Below are 24,403 nucleotides of genomic sequence, written 5' to 3'. Positions count from 1 at the left end.
GAAGTGATATGAGGGGGGATGATATCTTCCACATGCAACAAAAGGATGAGGAATCCTTGGAAGACTATGTAGAAAGGTTTCTCTTTAGCTCGAAGAAGTCAAAGCATAATCAGTTAAGTGCAGATTCTCAAAAACTAGTCTTCTTAAGGGGAATCAATGAGGAATGTATTGATTCTCTGAATCTCATGGCAGGTGGTGATATTGCTCAAGCAATTTGGGATGATATACAACAACTTTGCCAAAATTATTCTAGAGCTGCATTAAAGAGGCCGAGAGGATACAAGTATACATCAAACAAATCCAACTCTGGGGTATCAAGAACAAAGTTCATTTTGTTTATTTATTTTCTCTCAAAACCTCAAAAAAAAAAGGAAGTTCAACATTTGAATTTCAGAAAAATAGAAAGGTTTCTTAAAGAACTGTGTATCAGTTTTAAAGGGAATGTGATTTTCAACAATGGGACGTCCTCCAATTCATCATGAACCCGCGAATCATAGCCTAATCTTAGAGGACCAAGATTGTGAGCCTCTTTCTAGAGGATGTGGTTGGTTGGATTATTTTCTTAAGCTACATGCTTTTGATGATGGAGTTGCCCTAGAATTTGTGCAAACACTAAAGGATGACCAAGCAGTGGTCAAAGGGTTAAGAGTGCTTGTTACAGAGGAATGAATTGCACAAATCACAGGGTTGCCTATGACTGGAGAACCATTTCCTCAAACTAAAGATGCTAGGTTGGCCATAGCTCAATTTATAGAGCACGGTGCCCCTCCACTGCATGTTACTCATCAGGGGGCAAGTCAGTTGTCACTACCACCTCTCTAGGCTCATAGGGTAACATTTATCATTATGTATCTCACTTGCGAGGGTCGACAATCACAGTTTCACTCTGTCCATTTTAATCTTTTGAGTCATTTAAGGCATGGACGATGGATGACCGTTCCCAATTTCCTCTACAACATGCTGAAACAGATGGTTGACCAAGTACAGAAAGGTAACATCCAGTATGTTTCTCATCATTGTTTGACCCAATTGTTAATTGAGCAAACCCTAGTTGAAATGAATCCTAGAATGCAATGGGTATATTTCTTAGATGTAACCGGAGCTCGACCATTAAGGCAGGTGACTAGTATTAAAGAAGCTTTAGACACTTCATCCTCCAAGGCAACTAATGTTTCTAGTAGATTTTCTTCGAGTATAAAGGAGGATTATGCTCAGTATGCAGAGGAGGCCCCTATGGCACATAAACTATCTGATTCTGCTTCAAAGAAGTCTACACCAAAAACCCTAGCATCTTAAAAAAAGAACGTGAAGGAGTTTACATGCCCTCCAACAACTCAAAAAGTGGAGAAACCAGTCGTAAAAACAAGTCAAGTTCGTAAAAAATGTAAATAGATTGAAAAGCCTGCTACTAGCAAACTTCCTACAACAAGCAATCATAGATTAAAGAAGAGGTTTAAGAGTAAAACTGCCGAAAGAGAGAAAATTGACATCCAAAGCTCAGACACTGAAGAAGAAGAAATTCCTAAAAGGGATTCTTCCAAATTGCAACCTTCATCTCCATCTTCCACTAATGATGAAGGAAGTCAGGATCAGGAGGCATCTCAATCTAAGGAAGAATCTGAGGAAGTATCTGAAGAGCAATCTACATGAAAATCAAAAGAAGAGGAATCAAGAGATATAGCACAATATGTAGTGGGAGATGTGGCCCAAAACATATCACAATTTGTGGCAGAGAATGCATCACAAGATACAACAAAAGAAAAAGAAGTTGCAGAGGAGGAAGCATCAGTTCATTTTGGGGAAATTCAAGTCGACCTTAACATTGAAGACACTCATGAACATCAACAACCACTTAGTGGAGATCCCTTTGTTGAAAAAGAGACTATTGCACCTGGATTGGAGAACTTAGCAGAGGCAACAGAAAAGGTTAATCAAGAGGAGTAAAGAAGGAAGATTATGGTAAGTACACATAAACCACCTCCATTTTCTTGGGCTTCAGTTGCACTAGAATTATGGAAATTATTGGAAAGAAGGGAGAAGGAATGGAAAGAAGAAAAATAAGTGCTAGAGGGTAAATTAAAAGAAAAAGATGCAAAAATAAATAGATTGGAGGACAAAACAGACAATATAGCTACTCTAGTACCACATAATCAATCATATATAGACCACCTCCTGGGGTATACTCTGTCTATTTGAAGGAATTGCATCTTTCATATAAGTTAAGTAGGGAATTCTCTAGATTGAACTCATCTTTAATGACCCCTGAAAAATTTATGAATGCCTTTAATACATCATCTCCTTAGCAAAAAAAACTTATTGTGTGAGTTTTATCTCCATAATTATGTCATTCCTTGTACCGCATAGTGGAATCCCCTACTAACAATTAGAGATATTCACCTTAGAGCATTCATGTCTTATAGCAGAATGAAAATAGTAGAGGTGAACAAGCAAGGGAATACTTGGATATGGAACAAATAGTTCCATAACCATTAAGAGCTGAAGTAGGAGACCCTTATGAAATTTTTCTACAGGTGGAACCAGTTAACCTCTGAACTTGGTGCTAAGGAAAAAAGTGTTAGCATTAAGATATGAGGCTTATAGTGAATATGAGCAGATGGCAAAAACATCACTGAAGACAGTGTATGAACACTTAGCTCGAAGATGGAACTAGTTGCCCGAGGACCTAAAGAGGACGAAGCCTAAATGCCTAAATGTTGGTCATTATGTCTTTTATCCGAGACCTTTGTTGTGATGATACAATAAGCTTTATGAATGCAAATATAAGTATTAACTTTATCTTTGGATGATGATAAATTTGTTGCAATAAATAATCATGAATGTGAATAGATGTCCTTGTGCTAACCTTGGTGATGCAGCCGTATGAGAAGACTTTTATGTTGAATCGAGGCTTAATCATCTGCAGTGTGGCAATGTTGGGAAGGACTAGACATCGAGGCAGAGAAGAGGTCAAAGGTTGTTACAACTTGGGCACCAGTTGTTCGAAGTCATTAAAGAGCCTTCAAGATTAATCATGAGCTATTAATGTCTTTCGTTAATAACCATGAAGGATGTTAGAGAAAATTTAGGAAAGATTGCAAAGTGTTCAAGGTCGAAACAAAGTCTTGTTTCTTCTGAATTTCTTAGATTTTATGTTTTAAATAAAAGCCTCCTATATACTAGAGTGGAGCGACTGTTTTGGAAAACTGTTATGAGGAATAATGCTATATAAGCTTTCTCAAGTTTCCTAATTTTAGTTAGTTGTTGTTATGATTCTGGTTTCTAATGTACTGTTGAGTTAATTCTGAATAAAGAAGCAAACTTCCCGTTTGAGCAGTTTATGGTGTTTGAGATCATCATGAAAGCTTTATAGTTAATTTCCGTTGTAGCTTATTGACCAGAAGATTCACACAAGGGGGCCCACTTGGTGAGGATTCTATATATTTGTTTTATGTACTTTACTTTCTAGAATTATTTAAATTTGTTCTGTTAAATTGTTCGTTGTCTACTCTTACAACCACTGAACCGTTATTCGCTATCTGTTCCTGCAACAACAACAAAACATAACAATTATTTATGTGTTAATTAGACAAGCTTATGTTTTGATAGTAGAAGTTGGTATAATTTTCCTGTGTGATAATCTAGGGACAAGTTATTTCCTTATGCAGGTTTATTCAACATTCTATTTGTTTAAGTTAGGGTAGAATTGTTCCTTAAGACTCTTATTGTATATATTGTGCCGACCCATTTCAAGTTGTACCTCCTTGGGTTGATAAGATAAATGAACCAAGATGATCGTGTTTGATAGTTGCTCAATTAGAAATTCTTGTCTCTAAGCTTGAGTGTAGTACTAAATTAAACACCTATTGTTTTGGAATAACAATCTTTAAGCCCATTATTGGATACAAGATCACTAAACTCCTGAAGTGTTTTTAGGGGGGGGACTATGCCTCCAACTTTATCTTGAAGTGATGGGATAGCATTACAGTCACCACTTAGTATGATTGGCTCATTAGGGATGTTTGCACAGGAATCCCAAAGGTTTTTCTTTCCAACTGTAGAGTTTGGACCATACACATTGAATAATAGGAAGCATGTGTTGAACTGCTTTACTTGGACCTAAATCCAATTTTCTTTGGCTGCAACTTTGTGAATTTGAATAAATTTCCCCTTCCATAGAATAGCTAGACCACTTGATGCTCCAATAGATGGGGAGACAATGAATTTCCATTTATTCCACTTTGTGAAGGATTGATTGCACTCTTCTTCCATGAATTTTGTTTCTTGAAGCAAAATTATGTTTGCACCACTAACCTCAATCTGGGATTTGATGAGGCGATTCTTGTTTGGGGAGTTTAAGCCCCTAACATTCCAGGTTACGATCTTCATAGTTTTTGTGGATAGCGGCGGGCTCTACACGAACTAAGTTTGTCATCTAGGTGAGATTGAATTCCAGCTGAGATTTCTTCCTTTGTTTTATTTTTATTTTTCAAGAGTCTCCTACCTATACCCTTTGACTTTCTGGGGGGGCAAGGAATAGTGAATACCACATGAGTTTGGAGGATAGCACTTGGGAGTGGATCAGTTGGGTTGGAGCACCGAAGGAGAGGGATATGATCAGAACCACCTTGAAGATTTTCAATAGTACTGGAGCACCCATGCAGAGGGATATCCTCTGAACCAACCTGATGGGAATCTTTTGAGGATAAAAGAAGATCTTGAATGGGAGATTGAGCGTCAACCGAAGATCCTTCCAAACAAAGAGCTTTGCTTGAACCTATGGCCTCATTTACTAATCCATTTAGTTTATGGATCAAGTCTGAAATTATAATCTAGTTAGGTTGACCCAGGAGGGGCAAAACCATGTGCTTTGGAACTTCACCATGAGGAGTAAACACATTAAATGTTGAAGAACAATTGTTATCGCTGCCACTACTATCAGACACCAAATGAATTTGGAGAGACTTCTTGAAAGGGGCCAAAGAGCAATTTGAGGGGGCACTGGCTGAGGATAGACTGCCAAGAAGGTTGAGGCTAGAGATCCCCTGAAGATGGACGAGAGAAGAGTTGCTATGTGGGAAAAAAGGCAGAATGAACGAAGACACGAGTTTAACGCACAAGCAATGCAAAAATGACAAAAGAGAATGGTTAGACATGGGTGGATGGGAAGACGAGAGGGGGGAAGCAATGGAAGAAAGAGGTGGGGATGAGGAGGAGGGGACCAACTAAGAGGATGAGGAAGGGAGGGTGGAGGAGCACAACTCAAGGGAGGGAACCATACGACGAGAAGAAGTGGAGGACTCGAGAAGGAGAAGAGCATCCTAGTTCTTGGCAAAGGAGCGAAAGTTTGGTTTCGAGGAAAGATCTGCACAAACATGAATGTCTTCGCTACATTTGTGTGGCAATCTAAGGAAAAATGGCCAAGAAAATTAATGCTCTCATTTATTGTAAGAGGGTCATCAATAACCATTGTTTGATGCCATAAACCATAAGGGGATTGGATCTCCAACCTTTGAGGGAGTGATTTTCTCATGTCTAACAATAGGCAGACACGTAGAGAGAGGTTAGTATGCTCAAAGGGTTTGAGGTCAAGCTTAAGAAATATCCATAGTTGGTTTGCCATAGTTTTGATAATATCAGTGTCTCTATATTCAAGAGGAAGAGACAACAGAGTAATCCAGAATGGAGCAAATTTAATGAGGGATAATGGGTTGAAATGAGGCCTCCAAGGTTGAGTGTGAAGGCCAAAACCATCCATAAACCATGATTTGGTTCTATGAGCCATATCTCTATTTTGTTTGTTTGAGAAAACCACAATGACAAAACCATCCCCACGATCAATATAGAACACTTCAATAACACCCTCCCAAGAAGCACAACACCAAGTAAAGAGTATTTCAATTTGAGGAATAGAGTTCCAGAACTTACCAATGAGAGCCCTTTGCTGAAATTTAGAAACTTGAGGAGCAAGGTTTCTTCTAGAAATGTCACTCTAAGTACGTCATCTTGCGTGGATCTACCAATGTTTGTGGGAGCAGGAGCACTTTCAAACTTCAAAGGCCAATCTAAAGGTTTGCGGACCCATTTCCAAAGGATGATTGGTTTAGAATCTGATATCGGGCCATGAAAAAGGTGTTTTCTGGATATCCTCCCACGAGCTTTTTTGGAACGTTTTCTGATAAAGCGAGGACGCTACAAATGAGGGACATACTTCCTTGTCTATAGAAGACCCTTTTGATGTTGGGAGTACGAGCAGTGCTTTTGTTGAAGGGAAAAGACATGCTAGTTGCCCAGAAAACTTAGGGGCACATTGTCAGGGAATGAGGTCAACGAAGGGCACCCAAGACACATATTATTTGAATATGAAGTTGGTTGGGAGTGAAGCGTCGCTTCATGGTCTCCATGGATACCAGAAACATCGTTTGCAAATCCTGTGAAGCGAGGGCCCCATGGGCAAAGGTTTCTCCAAAACCACTCCATATGTTGTTTACAACCTATAATTCTGACTTAGAACTCTATATTAAAGGGTCTATGGTTTAGCACCTCCTTTAGCGCCTATGAGGGCTCAATGCAAATCTTCAATAGTGGCTAGCCCTTCCTTCTCTCTTTTTTTTAAGCCTTCAAAGAATGATGTTTCACAGAAGATTGTTCAATAGAGGAGAGGTCTTCCTAAACATGCTTGTGTCTCCCACACCCTAGTCAAGGGTGCTCAAAATACTAGGAAAAGGGTTAGGGCTATGTAGGTTTCCTTCTTAACTTTGTGTATTGGCAACTCAACTACAAAAGTCTAAAAAGTTTAAAGTCCTTTCAAAACTTGGTTGTTGTTAAACGACATGTTGGCTATAATTCCACAATTGTCTAGCTTTTCACTGGGCCACTTTTTTTGTAAAGTGTTTTGGGGCCCCTTCGAAATCCGTATTGCCCCTTTAATCAAAGACTTTGTACAACCTAATCCTTGTGAAACTAGTCATGCCATCATTTGTCACTCTCGTGATACCCATTTAAGATATACTTGACACAGTCTATTAATTTTATTGGCCTAATCATTATTTTATGAAGCATGTGGTGAAAATTACAAAGATGTCTTCGAAGGTGTGTAAGATTAGATCTCAAGGACATCTACCATGCAGTGTTGGTTTAACTTTGATTTGGGAGATGGTTTAGGTGGGCTTGTCAACTTAAATTTGGATGTTTTTATAGTACTAAAACCTGATGATGTTGGTCATTGTTACCAAGACTTTATAATGTCACTATGGTCTATATTCTTGTTATTACTATGTTAATATTTTGTTAACATCGAATTGTGGGATGCTTATGATATGAGTTTAGGCTTGGCTTGGCAATGATCTAACATTAACCCTAAATGCCATTGGATACCGTTTATGATGAATGCTAAGAGACAATTCACATTGTTCTACCACAACCTAATAATGGAATAGGGCAATGCATTGTCTAATAATGTGTCTATCACTATCATGAATTAAGTTGACGTAGATTGTGTTGTTGTATTCCATTGGCTGATTAGGGACTAGGTGGAAAGATCCAAGGTTGGGCATTACTTGCCCACAACTTATCTAAAGGTGTTAAGATCCCTAGATGCTAGATTAAACTTTGAGAAGCCCATACAAATGGCTACTTCAAGAGGAACTATGTAAAGATGAAGATTTCTAATAACTATATCACTAAGTTACATGTGCACCAACATGATTTTAGCATGTATATTAGGTATTATTGAAATTGTACATACAATGTAAAGAGTTGCAATGTTTGTTGTATGTTGCATTTCCAAATGAGAATATCTTGTTGAAATAGATTGCAAATCTGAACAAATAGGAATGGAACTGATATAAAGCCCAAGTCCACAACTGTGACTTATAGGTCATTGACTATTGATATTTGCAACTCTAGGTACTCCTAGAGGAATTTGAAAGAAATATCGTTGAGGATTCGAGATGATGGATATAATCTAAGTTTTTAGACCATGCCACCGTGATTTCAAAATATGGGAAATATAAATGTTACTTGTGAATTTTAGATTGATAAATTAACTTGCAAGTTTGAGTAACTGTTCATTCATTGTGCATAAATATTTGTGGCAGTCTGACAATTAGTATTCATGGGCTTCATACACTTAAACATGTCGGGCCCCCCACTTGGGGGCGTAATTCCCTTTGGAAGGAGGGCCCCTACTATTCTAAAGAGACTTATGAATATTGAAAATGCTTAGAAGATAGTGCAGAAATATTTGTAAATGGCAGTCCGACAATTATTATTCATGGGCTTCATACACTTGAACATGTCGGGCCCTCCACCTGGGCCGTAATTACCTTGGGAAGGAGGGCCTGTACTATTCTAAAAAGACTTATGAATATTGAAAATGCTTAGATGATAGTGCATAAATATTTGTAAATGGCAGTCCGACAATTACTATTCATGGGCTTCATACACTTAAACACATTGGGCCCCCCACTTGAGGGTGTAATTCTGTTGGGAAGGAGGGCCCCCCACAATTGTGACTTATAGGTCATTGACTATTGATATTTGCAACTCTAGGTACTCCTAGAGGAATTTGAAATAAATAATGTTAAGGATTCGAGATGACAGATATAATCTAAGTTTTTAGACCATGCCACCCTGATTTCAAATTATGGGAAATATTAATGTTACTTGTGAACTTTAGATTGATAAATTAACTTGCAAGTTTGAGTAACAGTTCATTCATTGTGCATAAATATTTGTGGCAGTCCGACAATTAGTATTCATGGGCTTCATACACTTAAACATGTCAACCCCCCCACTTGGGGGTGTAATTCCCTTGGGAAGGAGGGCCCCTATTATTCTAAAAAGACTTATGAATATTGAAAATGCTTAGAAGATAGTGAAGAAATATTTGTAAATGGCAATCCGACAATTGTTATTCATGGGCTTCATACACTTGAACATGTTTGGCCCTCCACTTGGGCTGAAATTACCTTGGGAAGGAGGGCATGTACTATTCTAAAAAGACTTATGAATATTGAAAATGCTTAGATGATAGTGCATAAATATTTGTAAATGGCATTCCGACAATTACTATTCATGGGCTTCATACACTTAAACACGTTGCCCCCCCCCACTTGAGGGCGTAATTCCCTTGGGAAGGAGGCCCCCCCACAACTGTGACTTATAGATCACTGACTATTGATATTTGCAACTCTAGGTACTCCTAAAGGAATTTGAAATAAATAATGTTGAGGATTCGAGATGATAGATATAATCTAAGTTTTTAGACCATGCCACCTTGATTTCGAAATATGGGAAATATTAATGTTACTTGTGAATTTTAGATTGATAAATTAACTTGCCAGTTTGAGTAACTGTTCATTCATTGTGCATAAATATTTGTGGCAGTCCGACAATTAGTATTCATGGGCTTCATACACTTAAACATGTCGGCCCCCCCACTTGGGGGCGTAATTCCCTTGGGACGGAGGGCCCCTACTATTCTAAAAAGACTTATGAATATTGAAAATGCTTAGAAGATAGTGCAGAAATATTTGTAAATGGCAGTCCGACAATTATTATTCATGGGCTTCATACACTTGAACATGTCGGGCCCTCCACCTGGCCGTAATTACCTTGGGAAGGAGGGCCTGTACTATTCTAAAAAGACTTATGAATATTGAAAATGCTTAGATGATAGTGCATAAATATTTGTAAATGGCAGTCCGACAATTACTATTTATGGGCTTCATACACTTAAACATGTTGCCCCCCCCACTTGAGGGCGTAATTCCCTTGGGAAGGAGGCACCCCCACAACTGTGACTTATAGACCATTGACTATTGATATTTGCAACTCTAGGTACTCCTAGAGGAATTTGAAATAAATAATATTGAGGATTCGAGATGATAGATATAATCTAAGTTTTTAGACCATGCCACCTTGATTACAAAATATGGGAAATATTAATGTTACTTGTGAATTTTAGATTGATAAATTAACTTGCAAGTTTGAGTAACTGTTCATTCATTGTGCATAAATATTTGTGGCAGTCTGACAATTAGTATTCATGGGCTTCATACACTTAAATCATGTCAGGCCCCCCACTTGGGGGCGTAATTCCCTTGGGAAGGAGGGCCCCTACTATTCTAAAGAGACTTATGAATATTGAAAATGCTTAGAAGATAGTGCATAAATATTTGTAAATGGCAGTCCGACAATTATTATTCATGGGCTTCATATGCTTGAACATGTCGGGCCCTCCACCTGGCCGTAATTACCTTGGGAAGGAGGGCCTGTACTATTCTAAAAAGACTTATGAATATTGAAAATGCTTAGATGATAGTGCATAAATATTTGTAAATGGCAGTCTGACAATTACTATTCATGGGCTTCATACACTTAAACACGCTGGGCCCCCCACTTGAGGGCGTAATTCCCTTGGAAGGAGGGTCCCTACTATTCTAAAGAGACTTATGAATATTGAAAATGCTTAGATGATAATAATTAGTATTTGGGTAGTTTTAAATCTCCTCTATAACCGTGAACTAAATGACAGAAATTATAAGATCTGTTGAGATGCAAATAACTCCAACCATGAGAATTTAAATGTTTACATCATAGGGCATAGGACAAATAAAGATCCCCCTAATCTTAATGTCATCAACTTTTTTGTTAACAGAGCAGAGCTAAAATTAAACTATGGAAACAGATAATCTAATGCCAAGCTTCCCCTTACTTAGATAGATAATTGGAACAAGGGAGATGTTTCTTCTGAGTATAATGGTGGGTTTTGTTCTGAAATATATTCTGCATTCATTACATTATTGTCACATGATCAGATGTCTCAAAACTGGCTACAATGCATCCAATCAGCTTCATAATAAAGTAAGAGTTGCGAGGCTTATTTGTTTAATCTCTATTTAAATGGCTGACTAATCTCAAACTCTAAATATCGACATTTTGCATCGTCTGTTAAGTTGTTAACAATGAAGACAATTCCAAAAACCATATATCAGATCTTATAATTCCCTAAAGAAGGGTCTTGAATGAGGCTCAAAAGATTGGAATAAAAATGGTTTACATAATTATAGGCATATACATGATACTATATTTGCTTCTAAACATCTAAAATATTTTCCCTATAACTGTTACGTCTGAGGTACAGAAAATTTATCTCTTAATAAAGCTATGGAAAAAAAGTTATCTATACAAAGCCATGGGCAATAAAATTTAATTGAAATGAAATTGACCTCGGAAGAAAATTGGTAATAACAATATGCAAATTCAGTGCTCAAGATTATACATAAAAAGGTAGCCCCCGCTGTACAAATTAGAGCACATATCCCCTTCATCCTTCACAAATTCCTCCCAAGACTACAATGTTACATACTCATGGCTCTGGAAGGAAGCTCAATTTCTACATCTGGTTCACCCCGATTGGGTCCTTCAATAACAGCCTACAAACAACAATACCAGAAAAAAATATTAATGCATGTGAATAGGAAAGAAATCAATGAAGATATATCTGTAAACTCTATATGCATAGACTGTAATTGAATGTCAAAGAATGGAATGTAAAAACACAATGTGTTATAACTATCCACACATTTTATACAAAGAATGCAGCACAACTTTTACTTTCACATAAAAACCAATATCAATGTTAACTCTAGACAGGAACAATCAAACTCCAAGTGATTGGCACACGGGAACTAATTGCAAAAGTGAGAGTAAATCTGTAAGATTCAAAAGGAAATATCTTGACAAATTCACTAAAATAGAAATTTATTTTTCCAAAAGAAACATATTGCCTCCCCAACTACTTCAAATTCTTGTGTGGTATATATGAAATGTTTCACCTAATCTCATGCACGTGCAAACAAATGTTGCAACTCTAATTCAGATCATATCAGAACTAAGAATAATATTTAATGATATATATATATATATATTTAAATTTTTCAAAAATTGTCAAAACTTAACCCAAGGAAATTACTTGCTGCAGGTTTGTATAAGTTGAATAACTGACTGAAAGATCATCTTAATGCATATTTATTTTCCAAATATATACCAAAGTAAAACATACATACCTGGTAGAAGTTAACACTTTTCTGTGTCAGTGTTTCACATATACTTTCAGATTGACACAATGGTAATGACATGTTCATTTCCCGTTAAAATATATAGCAAAGATTATCTTTTGTTAGTATACATTGCATTTAAATTGATTGATGTGAATCATTAGTTGTGGCTAAAGATGCCAAGATATAATTACAAGAAAAAAACACTCGTCTACTGAATGATGCAATCTGGACCCTTCCCACACCTCCTTCACATTTGTATTGACTGTCGGATCACACACTGGTTGAAGCTATGTCTTGCAAATTCTATATGCCTAGAAACTAGAAGCATAGGTGTGGGTGCTTATAGAGTAGATTCTTTACTTCAAGAAGCAGAGATTTCAAAATAATAAATATAATATTTTTATTAAAATGTTTCCATATCTGTATTTAACAGCCTAATTTTTTTTATTTCAATCTGAAGAGTTCTGCAGAACCATTTTTTTCCTAGAAAATGTTTCCAAACAAAGAATTAACAATTTAACTGTCAAATTCCCTAGGAACCCCTCCTCTTTTTGTGAGACCTTTAGCCCCATTGTAATCATATATGTTATCGGATTGTGTGTGTGTATGCAGGTATTTTTATGAACCATAAATGTTTACTATTAATGAATGTTATTGTTAATTGTGTGATCTGTTGAAATTAGTACATGAATTATGTTTTCAACTAATTGGACTAATCTGACTTCCACCCCATTGCTTTATGTAACACTTTGTATAAGATATTTACGAAGGCAATTTCCCTTAGGTTGGCAAAAATTCTACTTACGATCATTTCATTGGAGCAAGGTGGTTTTGTTCCCGGAAGGGAGACGACAGAGGGTGCAATTGTAGCACATGAGGTGCTGCATTCTATTTCCACCCAAAGAACCCCGGCCATGATACTTAAACTAGACATGATGAAGGCTTATGATAGAGTAGAGTGGGGGGCTTTATGTGTTGTTTTTGAGAAATTAGGTTTTTCCAAGGCCTGGGTCAAATGGATTCGTGCATGTATTTCTTCTGCAAGATTCTCGGTTTTAATTAATGGTTCTCATTGTAGTTTTTTCACTTCCTCTAGGGGTTTGAGATAGGGAGATCCCCTTTCTCCCTTTTTGTTTATTCTCCTAGCTGAAACCTTTAGTTGGGCTATTAGGGCTGCTAAAGTGGGGGGGCTTTGGAAAGGTATAAGGATTCAGAATATTCCCCAAAGTATTTCTCATTGTCTCTTTGCAGATGAAACTCTGTTATTTGGACATTAATCGTTAGTAGAGGCAAATGTGATTAAAGGAATAATACAAAATTATGCATCGTTTTCTGGTCAGAAAGTGAATGGTGATAAATCAAAGATTTTTTTCCTTAATACATCACAACTGGTTCAGCATAGGTTGCAATCCTTTTGGGGATTTGAGACTGGAAATCTTCCATGTACTTACCTTGGGATTCTTTTCTTTGTTAAACAGGATAAGATTGGTTTTTGGGATAAGATTATTTCGGTCGTTTCTAAAAGAATTCTCTCATGGAATCATAGATGGTTAACTTTGGCAGGTAAAATTGTTCTTATCAAGTTTGTTTTGAATGTTGTTCCCATTTATCTCATGTCTGTTTTGAAGTCTCCAAAAGTAGCTATTGTTAGTTTACAAGATACTTTTAGAGATTTTCTTTGGAACAATAATAAAGATGGCAAGAAGAAAATCTCTTTAGTTGCATGGGATAAGGTATATTTGCCTAAGGAACTTGGGGGAAGAGGAATTCGGAGTCTGGAAAATCAGAATTTAGCCTTAGGTGCTAAGTTGGTTTGGAAATTATATGACAAGCCTAGCTCCTTATGGGCACAGATTATGTTTGCCAAATATTTAAATAATGGACCGAGAGAGTACATTTTTAAAATCTCAAATTTGCCTTCGGGTTCTACTATTTGGAATTTCCTTTGTAAATGTAGATCAGTAATTTTGCCTCATCTCTCATGGATTGTTCATAATGGTAGAAAGGTCAGATTCTGGGATGAAGTATGGAATGGACACACACCTTTGGTGAATATTAGGGATTGGTCTCCTCTGATCACTGTTCTTTCCTCCCTTTGGGGTGTTTTTGTAGTAGATTATTTTGAAATTGTGACTAGTGGACCCCTTAAGCAAGCTAGATGGAAGTCGATTGATTTCTTAGATGTTGATCAAAGCATGAAATTAGATTTTGAGAAGATTTTGGGGGATAGAATTGTATTTCTTTCTGATTCTGAGGATGAACTTATTTGGACAAAGAATATTTCTGGTAAGTACACTGTTAAAGATGGTTACAACTCTCTTATGGTTACTAAAGATTTATCATCTTGGCCTTATAAGTTGTTTTGGCATTCGTCTTGTCTTCCTAAAGCTGGAGCCTTTGCTTGGTTGGCAGTTTAGGACAGAGTCCTTACAAGTATGAGACTAGACAAGCTTGGTATTACTGCTGTTTTCCCTAGTGTCCTTTGTAACAAAAATTTGGAATCTTCTTCACACCTGTTCCTACATTGTGATTATGCTTATGAATGTTGGCAGTGGTTGTTTGAGAAGTTAAATATATCCTTTGTTATTGGTAAGGATCTCATTTCCCATTTTAGATCTTGGCCCTTTATGTTTGCCTCATCTTTTTATGCATGCCTTTGGATCATATCTCCATCTATTGTGATTTGGAATGTTTGTCTAGAGAGAAACAACAGGATATTTAAAAAAACAAGGTCTCCTGTGTCTGAGGTTCTATTAAAAATTGAGTCTTCAATCTCTGAGGTTGCTTTGTCGTTTATTTATAAGAATTTGGAAAATCTTAATTCTTTTTCGCACTGGGATAGTAGAGTTACTAGAGTTTGGAAGATGTTGTCAGTTTTACCCTCTCATGGTTCAATTTTAAAAAAGAATGATGCAATAGGTAAGAGATGCTCTGCTAGATGGAAACCTCTTCCGCAGGGGCACTTTAAACTGAATTTTGATGGGGCATCTCGTGGTAACCCTGGGCCGGCTGGGGTAGGCATGGTAATTTATGATCACAATGCAAATTTTATTCGAGCTAAGTGTCATGCTATTGGTTTTAAATCTAACAATTATGCGGAATTTCATGCTTTGTCTTTTGGATTGGATATGGCAATCTCTTTGGGAATTAAGGACTTAATAATTGAAGGTGATTATTCAATGTGTTATGAAAAAGAAATCGAATTGTTGGAATTTGCAGTATATACTTGATCCCATTTTACAAAAATTAGAATTGTTTAAATCTTTCTTGGTATCCCATTGTTACAGAGAAGTTAATAAGATTGCGGATTATTTGGCAAATTTAGCCATTGATAGCAATGCTAATCAGCGAGAGGTGGGTTTTGAGGAAATTCCTTCTAGGGTATGGGAAGGTTTGCAGCAATAGTTATATGATTTTCTTGAGTAATGTTGATGTAAAATTTTATGATGATTATTCCCGTTTTCCCCTTTCATTTCAAGTATTCATGTTCGTTGTGTGGAGGAGAGTTTGAGCTCATGGTATTTGATACAATAATGTTTTTCCAAAAGTTTTTTGATACTTTCTTTTTTGGTAGGAAGGTTTTTGGCTCATGGGATTTGGCACAGGGCTTTGGAAAATTTTGTCTTCTTCTATTGATAGCAGCTGTGGAGTCTACAGTTGAAAATTATCCGATGGGTTTTTTTGGCAAATTGTCATATGGGCTCTATGCAAAACTAATATTATATGTGTTGTGACCGCATTTTGTATGTGGTTTTGGGCGGGGTGCATAAACTGATCCGTTAGATACTATAGGTTTATTTTATGAGCTGTGACCGGAGGTTTTCTTCCCAGGATTCTTTCCTCCGGTATGCTCTTTGAATCCTGTGTAAAAAATAAAAAAAATTAATAAAAAAGTTTAGTGGAATAATCCACTTTTATTGAAAAAAAAACAAAACTAATTGGACTAATCTCTAACTGGTGGATTGTGTGAGAGCTATATTTGATTACAAATACCCAGAGTGTCATGCCCCCGCCATGAAGAAACACTTAAAGGGATGTCATTGCTCAGAAAACGCTTGTCTTATAAGACTTCATGGTTTTCTGAGATTGTAGATCCGAGAAATTAAAGTATTAAGCAAAAAATTATCACCATAAGCAAAAGACAGCAATGCTATCTAAGTTTGCATCGATGCATATACATAAATATCTACAACAATTCATATGGAGCGACAAGATACAGGGGTACACTTTTCTTAATGCATATATTATTAATTATTAAAGAGATGTGATTACAACAAACAGCCGCAGGTTATGAGTAAAGAGGCACGGGTGTTAGGGTGGTGATCTCATTAAGATAACCAACAGCGATTTAGTCACCAAAAGGCAACGGTCACTATTGAAAGAGACCAACTTTTAGAAGGGAGACGTGGCTATTAGGTAGGACATGACTCTCCAATACCAAGGGAGAGATATATATTACAGATCGGCATTTAGAGAAGGATCATGAAGCAAGACAATCGAAGAAAGAGAGAGGGATGGAATTATCAAGGAAGGATGTTCCTGCCATAAGTAGGCCACCCCAAGTGAAGGAATTGTCATAGTGGGATATTCCCGTCACTTGTGGGCCAAGGGGCGGAATATTATAGTTGAATGCACCGTGCTCTTGGGCTTAGTTGGGCTGAACATGTCGCTTGGCTCCCTTTGTGATTCTCCCTTACCAAACCCTACTATGGTTGATTATGGGAAATGGAACTATTGATGCTTGATCTCTACAGTTCAACAAGCTATTGCATGGTTTATTTAATAGGTTAAGTGAAAGATCCCCACTCCAAATTTTACCCAATCTGCCCTAAATTAGGATGTTATGTGCAGTGTTTATTTGCTGATAAATCTTTGGCCAACGATTATTTGGATGGGGTTTGACTGGTTTTCGTTTTTGTTTGAGTGGGTTTGAAGTTTTTTATGCAAGATTCTTGAATATAACATAAAGAGATTGCTGATTTACACTAACACATTGCATAACATACAAGGAAGGTAAATAAGTAACTGTCATTTGCTTAAAAGTTCAGCATACATACCATTAACATGAACTCATAAGTTTGATGCAAGTTTCCAGCCCATAGAAAAATGGAAATCAGCTCCAATTAATGTCAAAACCCTAAGTACATGCTAGGGTTAGAAACCCTTCTACCCAAAATAGAGCGGCAAGCTGAAATAGAGCTGGAAAAAGATGGAAATGACCTCTAAAAAGTCAGTTGTGCAACTGATTGAAGAAACCCTTCCTTCTAACTGATAAATCTGCTCAAAGATTCCCAAAAGAGGCTGCCATATGCACACTAAAGCTGTATTATGATGGAAACTAACACCCGGGGAAATGGGTTTTCATCCAAATCCTTCAATTATTCCAAGAGTTGGCGTTTCTGGAAGCCCAAGCTGCTGAAGTTCTCATGCAAGCTGCTGATCTGAAAAATGGAGAGGTAAGAATGAATCCAAATGATAGGCAAAATGACTTTTTCTCTATTTTGGGGTTACTATTTGGCCTAAAAATCATAAAATATCCTTGAGGGTCTAATTTCTCATTGTGAACTTGACCCCCTTCTAAAATACAACTTAAGTTACTAAGATGGGGGCACTTTTCACTATTCCTCTTATTATTCTCTGTTACTATTCACTTTTTACTATTCACATTAGGCCAACTTTAATATTTCAATTTTAATCATGGTTTCACCCCAAAACTCCGAACTGAAAGGCTTGTAAAGCTCCCTGTTGTGCTCCACAACCCTCGGTTGGGTTCCCAACCTACACTGCTGGCCTATGGAACCCTAGTAGTAGGCCAACCTCCACTATAGTCTGATACGCCTAAGGAATGGACATTACATTAAGATGATTATAGGTATATATGCATTTGTATATGTTGTTTAGGTCCCTAACCCTAATAGAAATAAATGGCCTTATGAATTATATTTCAAATATTGTCTAACATGGTTGCAGGACCTACACCAAGATTTATTTTGATAGTGACATTCTACTGGTAAAGATATAATTCTAACAAAATTACATTCCTTAATTTAATTGAATTTGTGATTTTAGGGCAATATCTAAGATCATTCCAAAAGGGGGCATTACACGAGGTGCAAGGAGAGGCGGAATCTATAGTTTCATTGAGAGAGGTCAAAATATTGTAAGGCCAACTCAATGTCGACACCTCGACGATAATATTTTTCCCAAACCATAGGTTCCCCTAACCAGGTATCAAGTATGTAGTATGATTTTTTTTTTTACTATGTAGTATGATATAAAAATGATTATTTTACCAATAGATTGAGTTTGAAACGATTGTCTAAATCCTAGGAACCCAAATGCTCATTCAATTGTATTGATACTCGTTTCCACTTATGTTATGGAGGCATGATAATAATCCTGATTTGAGTTTTGACAACATTAGTTAGGAATTCACAGTACGTAATTAATATATATAAACAGTAAACAAAAAACTTAAATCTCAGCCACCAATCCATGGAGAAAGAAAGAAAAATACAAATTAATTAATCAAAGAAAGGTGAGATAGGGAAAGTTGTGAGAAAAGGAGATTGCTATGGCTTGGCAGGGAGGTTTCGGCCATACCCAACATGGCATTTAAGGGAGGCCCCTTGCAATCGAACACCAGCATTGAGGGAAGAATTAAATTGGATTCCACAAGAGAACGAAAAGAAAGGAAATAAAGAGGGTTTTGCTGGCCGAAATGTACATGTTTTCCCTGGAACAAAAGAAGGGTGGCATGAGAAGAACGGAGCTTCACATCTGCTGGTCGAATTGACGTCTTTTCTAGGCCCAAGGTTGAGTTTAGATGCCTAGCTGTGGGTTCCTTCCCTTTCTGTCACCTGCACTAGATATCAAATGCTTAGATGTTTGTTTAACCCTTAATTTGAACACCATGCCTGTGAAAAACTTCCTCATTTATTTTATGTTCATTATTCCTAGTTGTTTAGGGTCTGCAGGTTGGAAAATTGATTGAATTAGGGGTTTAATGGTTTCCTGATTAAAGCCAGTTGCTATTCTGACTTAGCACACCCATCTAGTAACTGTCAAGCCTTATCTATAATTTTCCCAAAGGGTTCAATGACATTATTCATGGCTGAACCAAGTGGTCATTTTACCGGTAATTAATGGGAATACCACAGCAGGTCATCCAATTTTCTTATTTATTGACCCTCTTGCTTTTAGAGTCTACCTAACTAAGACTATGCCTAGATTATCTGGTGGATTTAATATGGCATTGACCTTACTATTATACCTCCCATTAACTCCTTCACAGCCCTGTTTCACTTATAAGGAAAATAATATATATATGAAATATGAAGATAATAAATCTAGCTTCCCATACTATAACTGTATTTAAATGATTTACAAAGTGCTGTTAAAAGAATTTAAACTAGGATGCAGCTGATACATGTAGTGTTAGACTGATGAATCTGTTATCTATGATTATATTTTGTTAATATTGGGGAAATTAAGGGTTATTCTAGAGAAACGGTAGTGAAGAAAAATGATTAAAATCTATAATCTAACTTGGTTCATCAGGACAAGTAGTTCCCATCCTCAATGCAATTTATAAATACTCAATGTTAATCAAGACACCATAGTAAACCTTAGCAAGGTGCATTTTACCTATTAATGCATATATGAGTGGTGTAGCAAATTCTCACATTCAAAAAGTCTAGTTATGGGTTGATTACCTATACCCACCTTTCCATGGTATGTGTTGCATACGTTCTACTGGCCGAGTACTAGTCCCAAATTACATTGGAGGTAAATAGACCTCTGTGTCCCTCCTATTATACCAATGCTAGAAATTCATAGGATAGCCATAGAGGTCTTTGGGTTTGACTTATTCTGAAGTGGGAGTCACTTTTCCCAGTTATAGATCTAAGCCTAGTACAAGAGCTAACTTCTAAGGCAACACAAGACAATTGGAGTAAAGGACTCTACGAGAGAATAGGTAGAGGATTGTATATCCATAATATGTAGCATGTTCCTCTCTCTTTCTGAGGTGTTCACCAATTGGTAAATCGCATGGCCCGCATAAGATAAGCTTATCGATGCTCCAGCTTGATGACAATCAGGGAGTCTTGTCTGTAAAACATTTTAGCAATCCCCAAAACTAGCTAGATTCTGCCAGTGGCAGGCCGGCCATATAGCCAATGGTATGGAGGTGATGGATGCCATTTACTATCATTGGGAATAGGGAAATTTTAAAGAGAATTGGGCAATTAAGGGATTGGGATTAATCCTTGAGGGAAAACCATACCATCTCCCATATTGAAAATATGTTATCCAAATTAGTGTTGAAAATAAACCTTTGTGGGGTCAAGGGTTCCTTGGCTTCAATTACATCTCTCAACGAGACATAAAATCTACTAGGATGGGGTGGACAGGGACTATATCAATTTGGTAGGGATCAAATTGCACCCTAGCCCACACAATTGGCAAGCAAAGATGAACTGACTTAACTCCCAGCTTATCGACCAGGGTATAAATTTTTTATTAATGGTGTTTAATTTCAGCAAACTAATGTAACTCATAAAAGCTGAATCAATGATTCATGATGTTCAAAGGAGTCCCTAAATCTATATTGCTGCACTAACAAGAGGATATCTTGGGACATCTTGAATTTATTGGGTTCTAATCTTGGTTGTTATATGGGAGCAACAATCTCATGTCAGTCCTATTTTGTTTAGTTTCTTCCCTTTAATATTTACTGAGATAATAATGTCACATGGTTTTCTCTAAAAGTTCAGTGGTAATCTTGGAGGGTTATTACATTAACCACCCAGAAAATACAATATATTTTCAAATTTTCCTCTTTTTTTTTTCCATTATTAGTTTTAGAAAATTTCTACTGTATATAAAAGTTTTGAAAATTTAATACAAGACAAAAAAGTTTCCATGTGGCTAAAACATTTAATGCGAATTACGTGTTGCCCAGGAAATTATTCTCATGTACAAGAACATTCTCCAGGGCATTTTTTATTGTAAAGGCAATTCCAGTTCATATCATTGACTGAAAAATCTGTTTGAATTTCCAGCTCATTAACTTCAGAGCATTCCTATGTGGGGAGCACACTGCTCTGAAAACTATGTCCAAATTGCTGCTTCATCAAGTCCAGGGAATTCTTCTGTGGCAGCAGGGACTTGGAAGATTAATCTGTTACACTTGGGATCCATTGCAATGCTAACTTAGAAGAGTCGGCAGAAAGAGAAACCAAAGACTGAGTCACAATATTTAGAAATTTCCAGTGTACATCTGGTCAGCTCATAGATTGTTCAGCATAACACATGGAGCAAAGTTTGAAGAGCCTAGACAAGGAATACAAGTCATAAAAGAAGAATGAAAGCGGTATGGATTTTACCTAGTTTCTTATAGCTGTTATGCATATCGTTATCATCATCCAAAGAAACCCCTCCTAATGCATTTGCTTCCACTTGCAACCACAAATCTACTGCAGCCCATTATGCTGCTTGCCTCTCAAAATAAGTAATATCATCCATGGAAAACATAAGTTCCAAATGCTTAGTAATCCAATCGGAATATGAATAACGCTATCCTTTCCCATTACCTTTATAACACCAAGTGAAAGGTTTACAACATAAAAATGAGATCATTAAGACAATTTTAGGTGAATACATTGTGCCTTTTTATGTGCGTGGTTTCAAAGTATTCTCCAATTGTACTCTTGCCCAAACAAGCTTGGCACAAAATGCAGTGGCAAAGCTAGGAAGATTTGGTGTTCGTGCACCATAATCCTACCACCACAGATCTGCAGGGATAACATTTATAACTTTTTAACTTCATAAACTACAATTGCAGCTATTAAACAAATCCAATGTCTAGCTGACTACAATTTAACTTCTAAAGGACTTAGTTGGTTTTTCCAAGCTGTTGAGTAATTCTCTTTTAAATGCATAGAGCTAAAGAATATATCCCCTCCTCACCCTTAAAATTCTGCAACTTCTCAAGAATTGCGTCTTCAAGGGCTTCATCTGGAGTCACCCTCTCTATGCATTTAAGGTCACCATAACCTCCTCCATGCCCCTAAAAGGAAATTGAGAAGAGAAACTTATGATTCAAGTAATAGCTCATTGCATGTGTGTCAATGAAATTACTTGTTCCATCTCCGATCAGTTATGTGCTAGATGGGTTCATAATTCTTTTGTTGAATCCATGGTAATGTTGGATGGCCTTGTAATGTCCCCTTCTCAGCAGTAATCAGCTCAGTTGACCGTTAGCCTATTCCGGAGACCCGTAGGCTAGTCGGAAGCAAAAATTAGGGTTTCCTACCTCTGGGAGGATGTTTCAGCATTTTTGGTGGCTTGCAAGTTGGAGTTTATCAGATTTGGTTCTCTATACCTTCTGGGTTTTCAGAAAGTTTCGCAATGATGGTACATGCATAGCAAGCAATGGAGTTTGGCAAACTTACTAGTTTTAGTAAGTCGAAGCGAGGGCAATTTATTTCTCTGGGTTTTCATAGAGCTTCACAATGGTGTAACATGCAAATGAATCTGAAGACCTTTTCTAGACTTATTATTTTTAGTAAGTACGACAACTGCTTAGATTGGGGTTAAAATCGCTTTGAAGACACTTACTATTTTTAGCAGTATGCTATTTATAGTAAGTACTATTGTTGACAGTGCTATTTTTGGCAGGTTGCAATGATCTTGTTCGGAGGATATTTCAATTTTCAGGCAGTGCAGTTTTCGGGTCCTTAGCCTATAGCTCTTTTTGGTAATATTTAGTATATGGAAATAAAAGTATTTTTTGATACTTTAATATTTCCTATGGCCTAGGTGTGATTGGTGTTATGGTTTAAGGAGGTCGACTTGATGCTCATATATCAATTTTATAATAATGGGTTGGACGCCCCCTTGGAGATATTTCTCATTAAAATATTATAAACATTGCACCAGTTTAATATTTGCCTATGTTGGGCGGCCAATTAAGGGAGAAATACATTTGTTGCTAAAGGAAACATTTTATTACTTGGGCGATTTGGTGAGGGGAGAAAATGAAGTGATATGAAATGTAAATTAAAGGAAATTTGAATGTCGCTGTTTAATCCCATATTGGTGGGAAAAGAAGTTCGATTTGGGGAGGAAGTTATAAATATGTGTGTTGGCCTTCATTTGAGACTATCCATTTTATTTGCAACGAAGTGCTCCCAAAATTCAGAGTGATTGTTTCGAGGAATGCATACCTCCTAGCTGATTCTTGGCTTCTTGCTTGAAAGATAGCAACTAGTTGAGATTGAGGACTGTTCTTTACACTGAAAAACAGATGGAATTCATTGTAGCAAGGTCATTTATTGTTTTCTGATATGTTTTGGTGTGTTTGTGAGTTTTCAGGTTGCCGGTTGGTTGTAGAGCTGAAGTGGTTTTTTCATCATAAGTCTTCTATCTTTTCCTATAGACTGGGCGATGCATTTTGCAAGGTTGTAGAGATTAATTTGGAGTATTGAATTTTATATTGTAAATCGCCCCCCTTGGCTGGCAGTACCATGTGGCTGAATGCTTCAGGAAGCATGCAATAATCACTTGGGTCAGCTTGCAGTCATTTATTGTTCTAGGCTTGGATGCCTACCTCCTAGGAGACATTTGCATTCAGTTTCATGTCATTCCGTCAAGTTTTGATGAAGTTGTGAGTGATTTAGTGTGAATTTAGTTGCTGGTTTGTGTTATGCAGCTTGCTGGAAAAGTATATCAGATTCTGAAATTTGGAGTGTGAGGTTGTTTTTTGGGGGTAGTTGGTCTTTGTAGCTTGTAGAGTGCAATAAGCATTATTTGCAGCTTTGGACAATGATATCTTTAATCTAAAAATTCATGCTATGTAATGTAAAGTTGATTAGTAGTACTAACAACTATCTTATTTTGAATTGTATCACAAGTCCCACTGAATAAGTGGAAGAGGCTGGCTTTGCCACCTATCTTATTTCATTGTATTGCTGTCCGCCCACTGAATAAGCGGTTGAGTGGATTGTTATTAAGTTTAATTATCCTCCCACTGCATAAGTGGTTGAGTGATCTATTTCCTAGTTGTAATAATCGTCCTCCCCCTGAAAAGTGGTTGAGTGATTCGCTTTTAGTTGTTCTTGCCCGCTGGACAAGAGGAAGGGGGCGGGCAAGAGGAAGGGACTGGCTTGCCGCCTGACATTGTAATTTCAGTTGATTATTGGAGCTAACGATCCTCTATTCACCGTATGCTCTCTCCTTCCCACATTGGGCTCTTGGTGATTAGAAAGTGGAAGGGTTCTCTTTCAGCAATATTGAGTTTATATTTCCTAACCTTAACGGGTGTTTGTGATGTT

The 24,403-nt window shown here is 37.1% G+C and overlaps 1 protein-coding gene across 1 annotated transcript in view; it reads right to left on the bottom strand.

The window, feature by feature from the left end:
* Positions 1-10,991: 10,991 nt before the first annotated feature.
* The window catches only part of LOC131060202 (CLP protease regulatory subunit CLPX1, mitochondrial), a 249,427-nt gene continuing 236,015 nt past the window's right edge, over positions 10,992-24,403 (bottom strand). Inside the window, exon 15 of the mRNA XM_057993357.2 lies at positions 10,992-11,438. Coding sequence (XP_057849340.2) covers positions 11,364-11,438 — 75 coding nt within the window. The 3' untranslated portion in view covers positions 10,992-11,363. The remainder of the gene's footprint in view (positions 11,439-24,403) is intronic.

Source organism: Cryptomeria japonica, chromosome 3 (assembly GCF_030272615.1).
Source record: "Cryptomeria japonica chromosome 3, Sugi_1.0, whole genome shotgun sequence".
Taxonomy (NCBI): Eukaryota; Viridiplantae; Streptophyta; class Pinopsida; order Cupressales; family Cupressaceae; genus Cryptomeria; species Cryptomeria japonica.
This window is presented reverse-complemented; position numbering and strand designations above follow the sequence as displayed.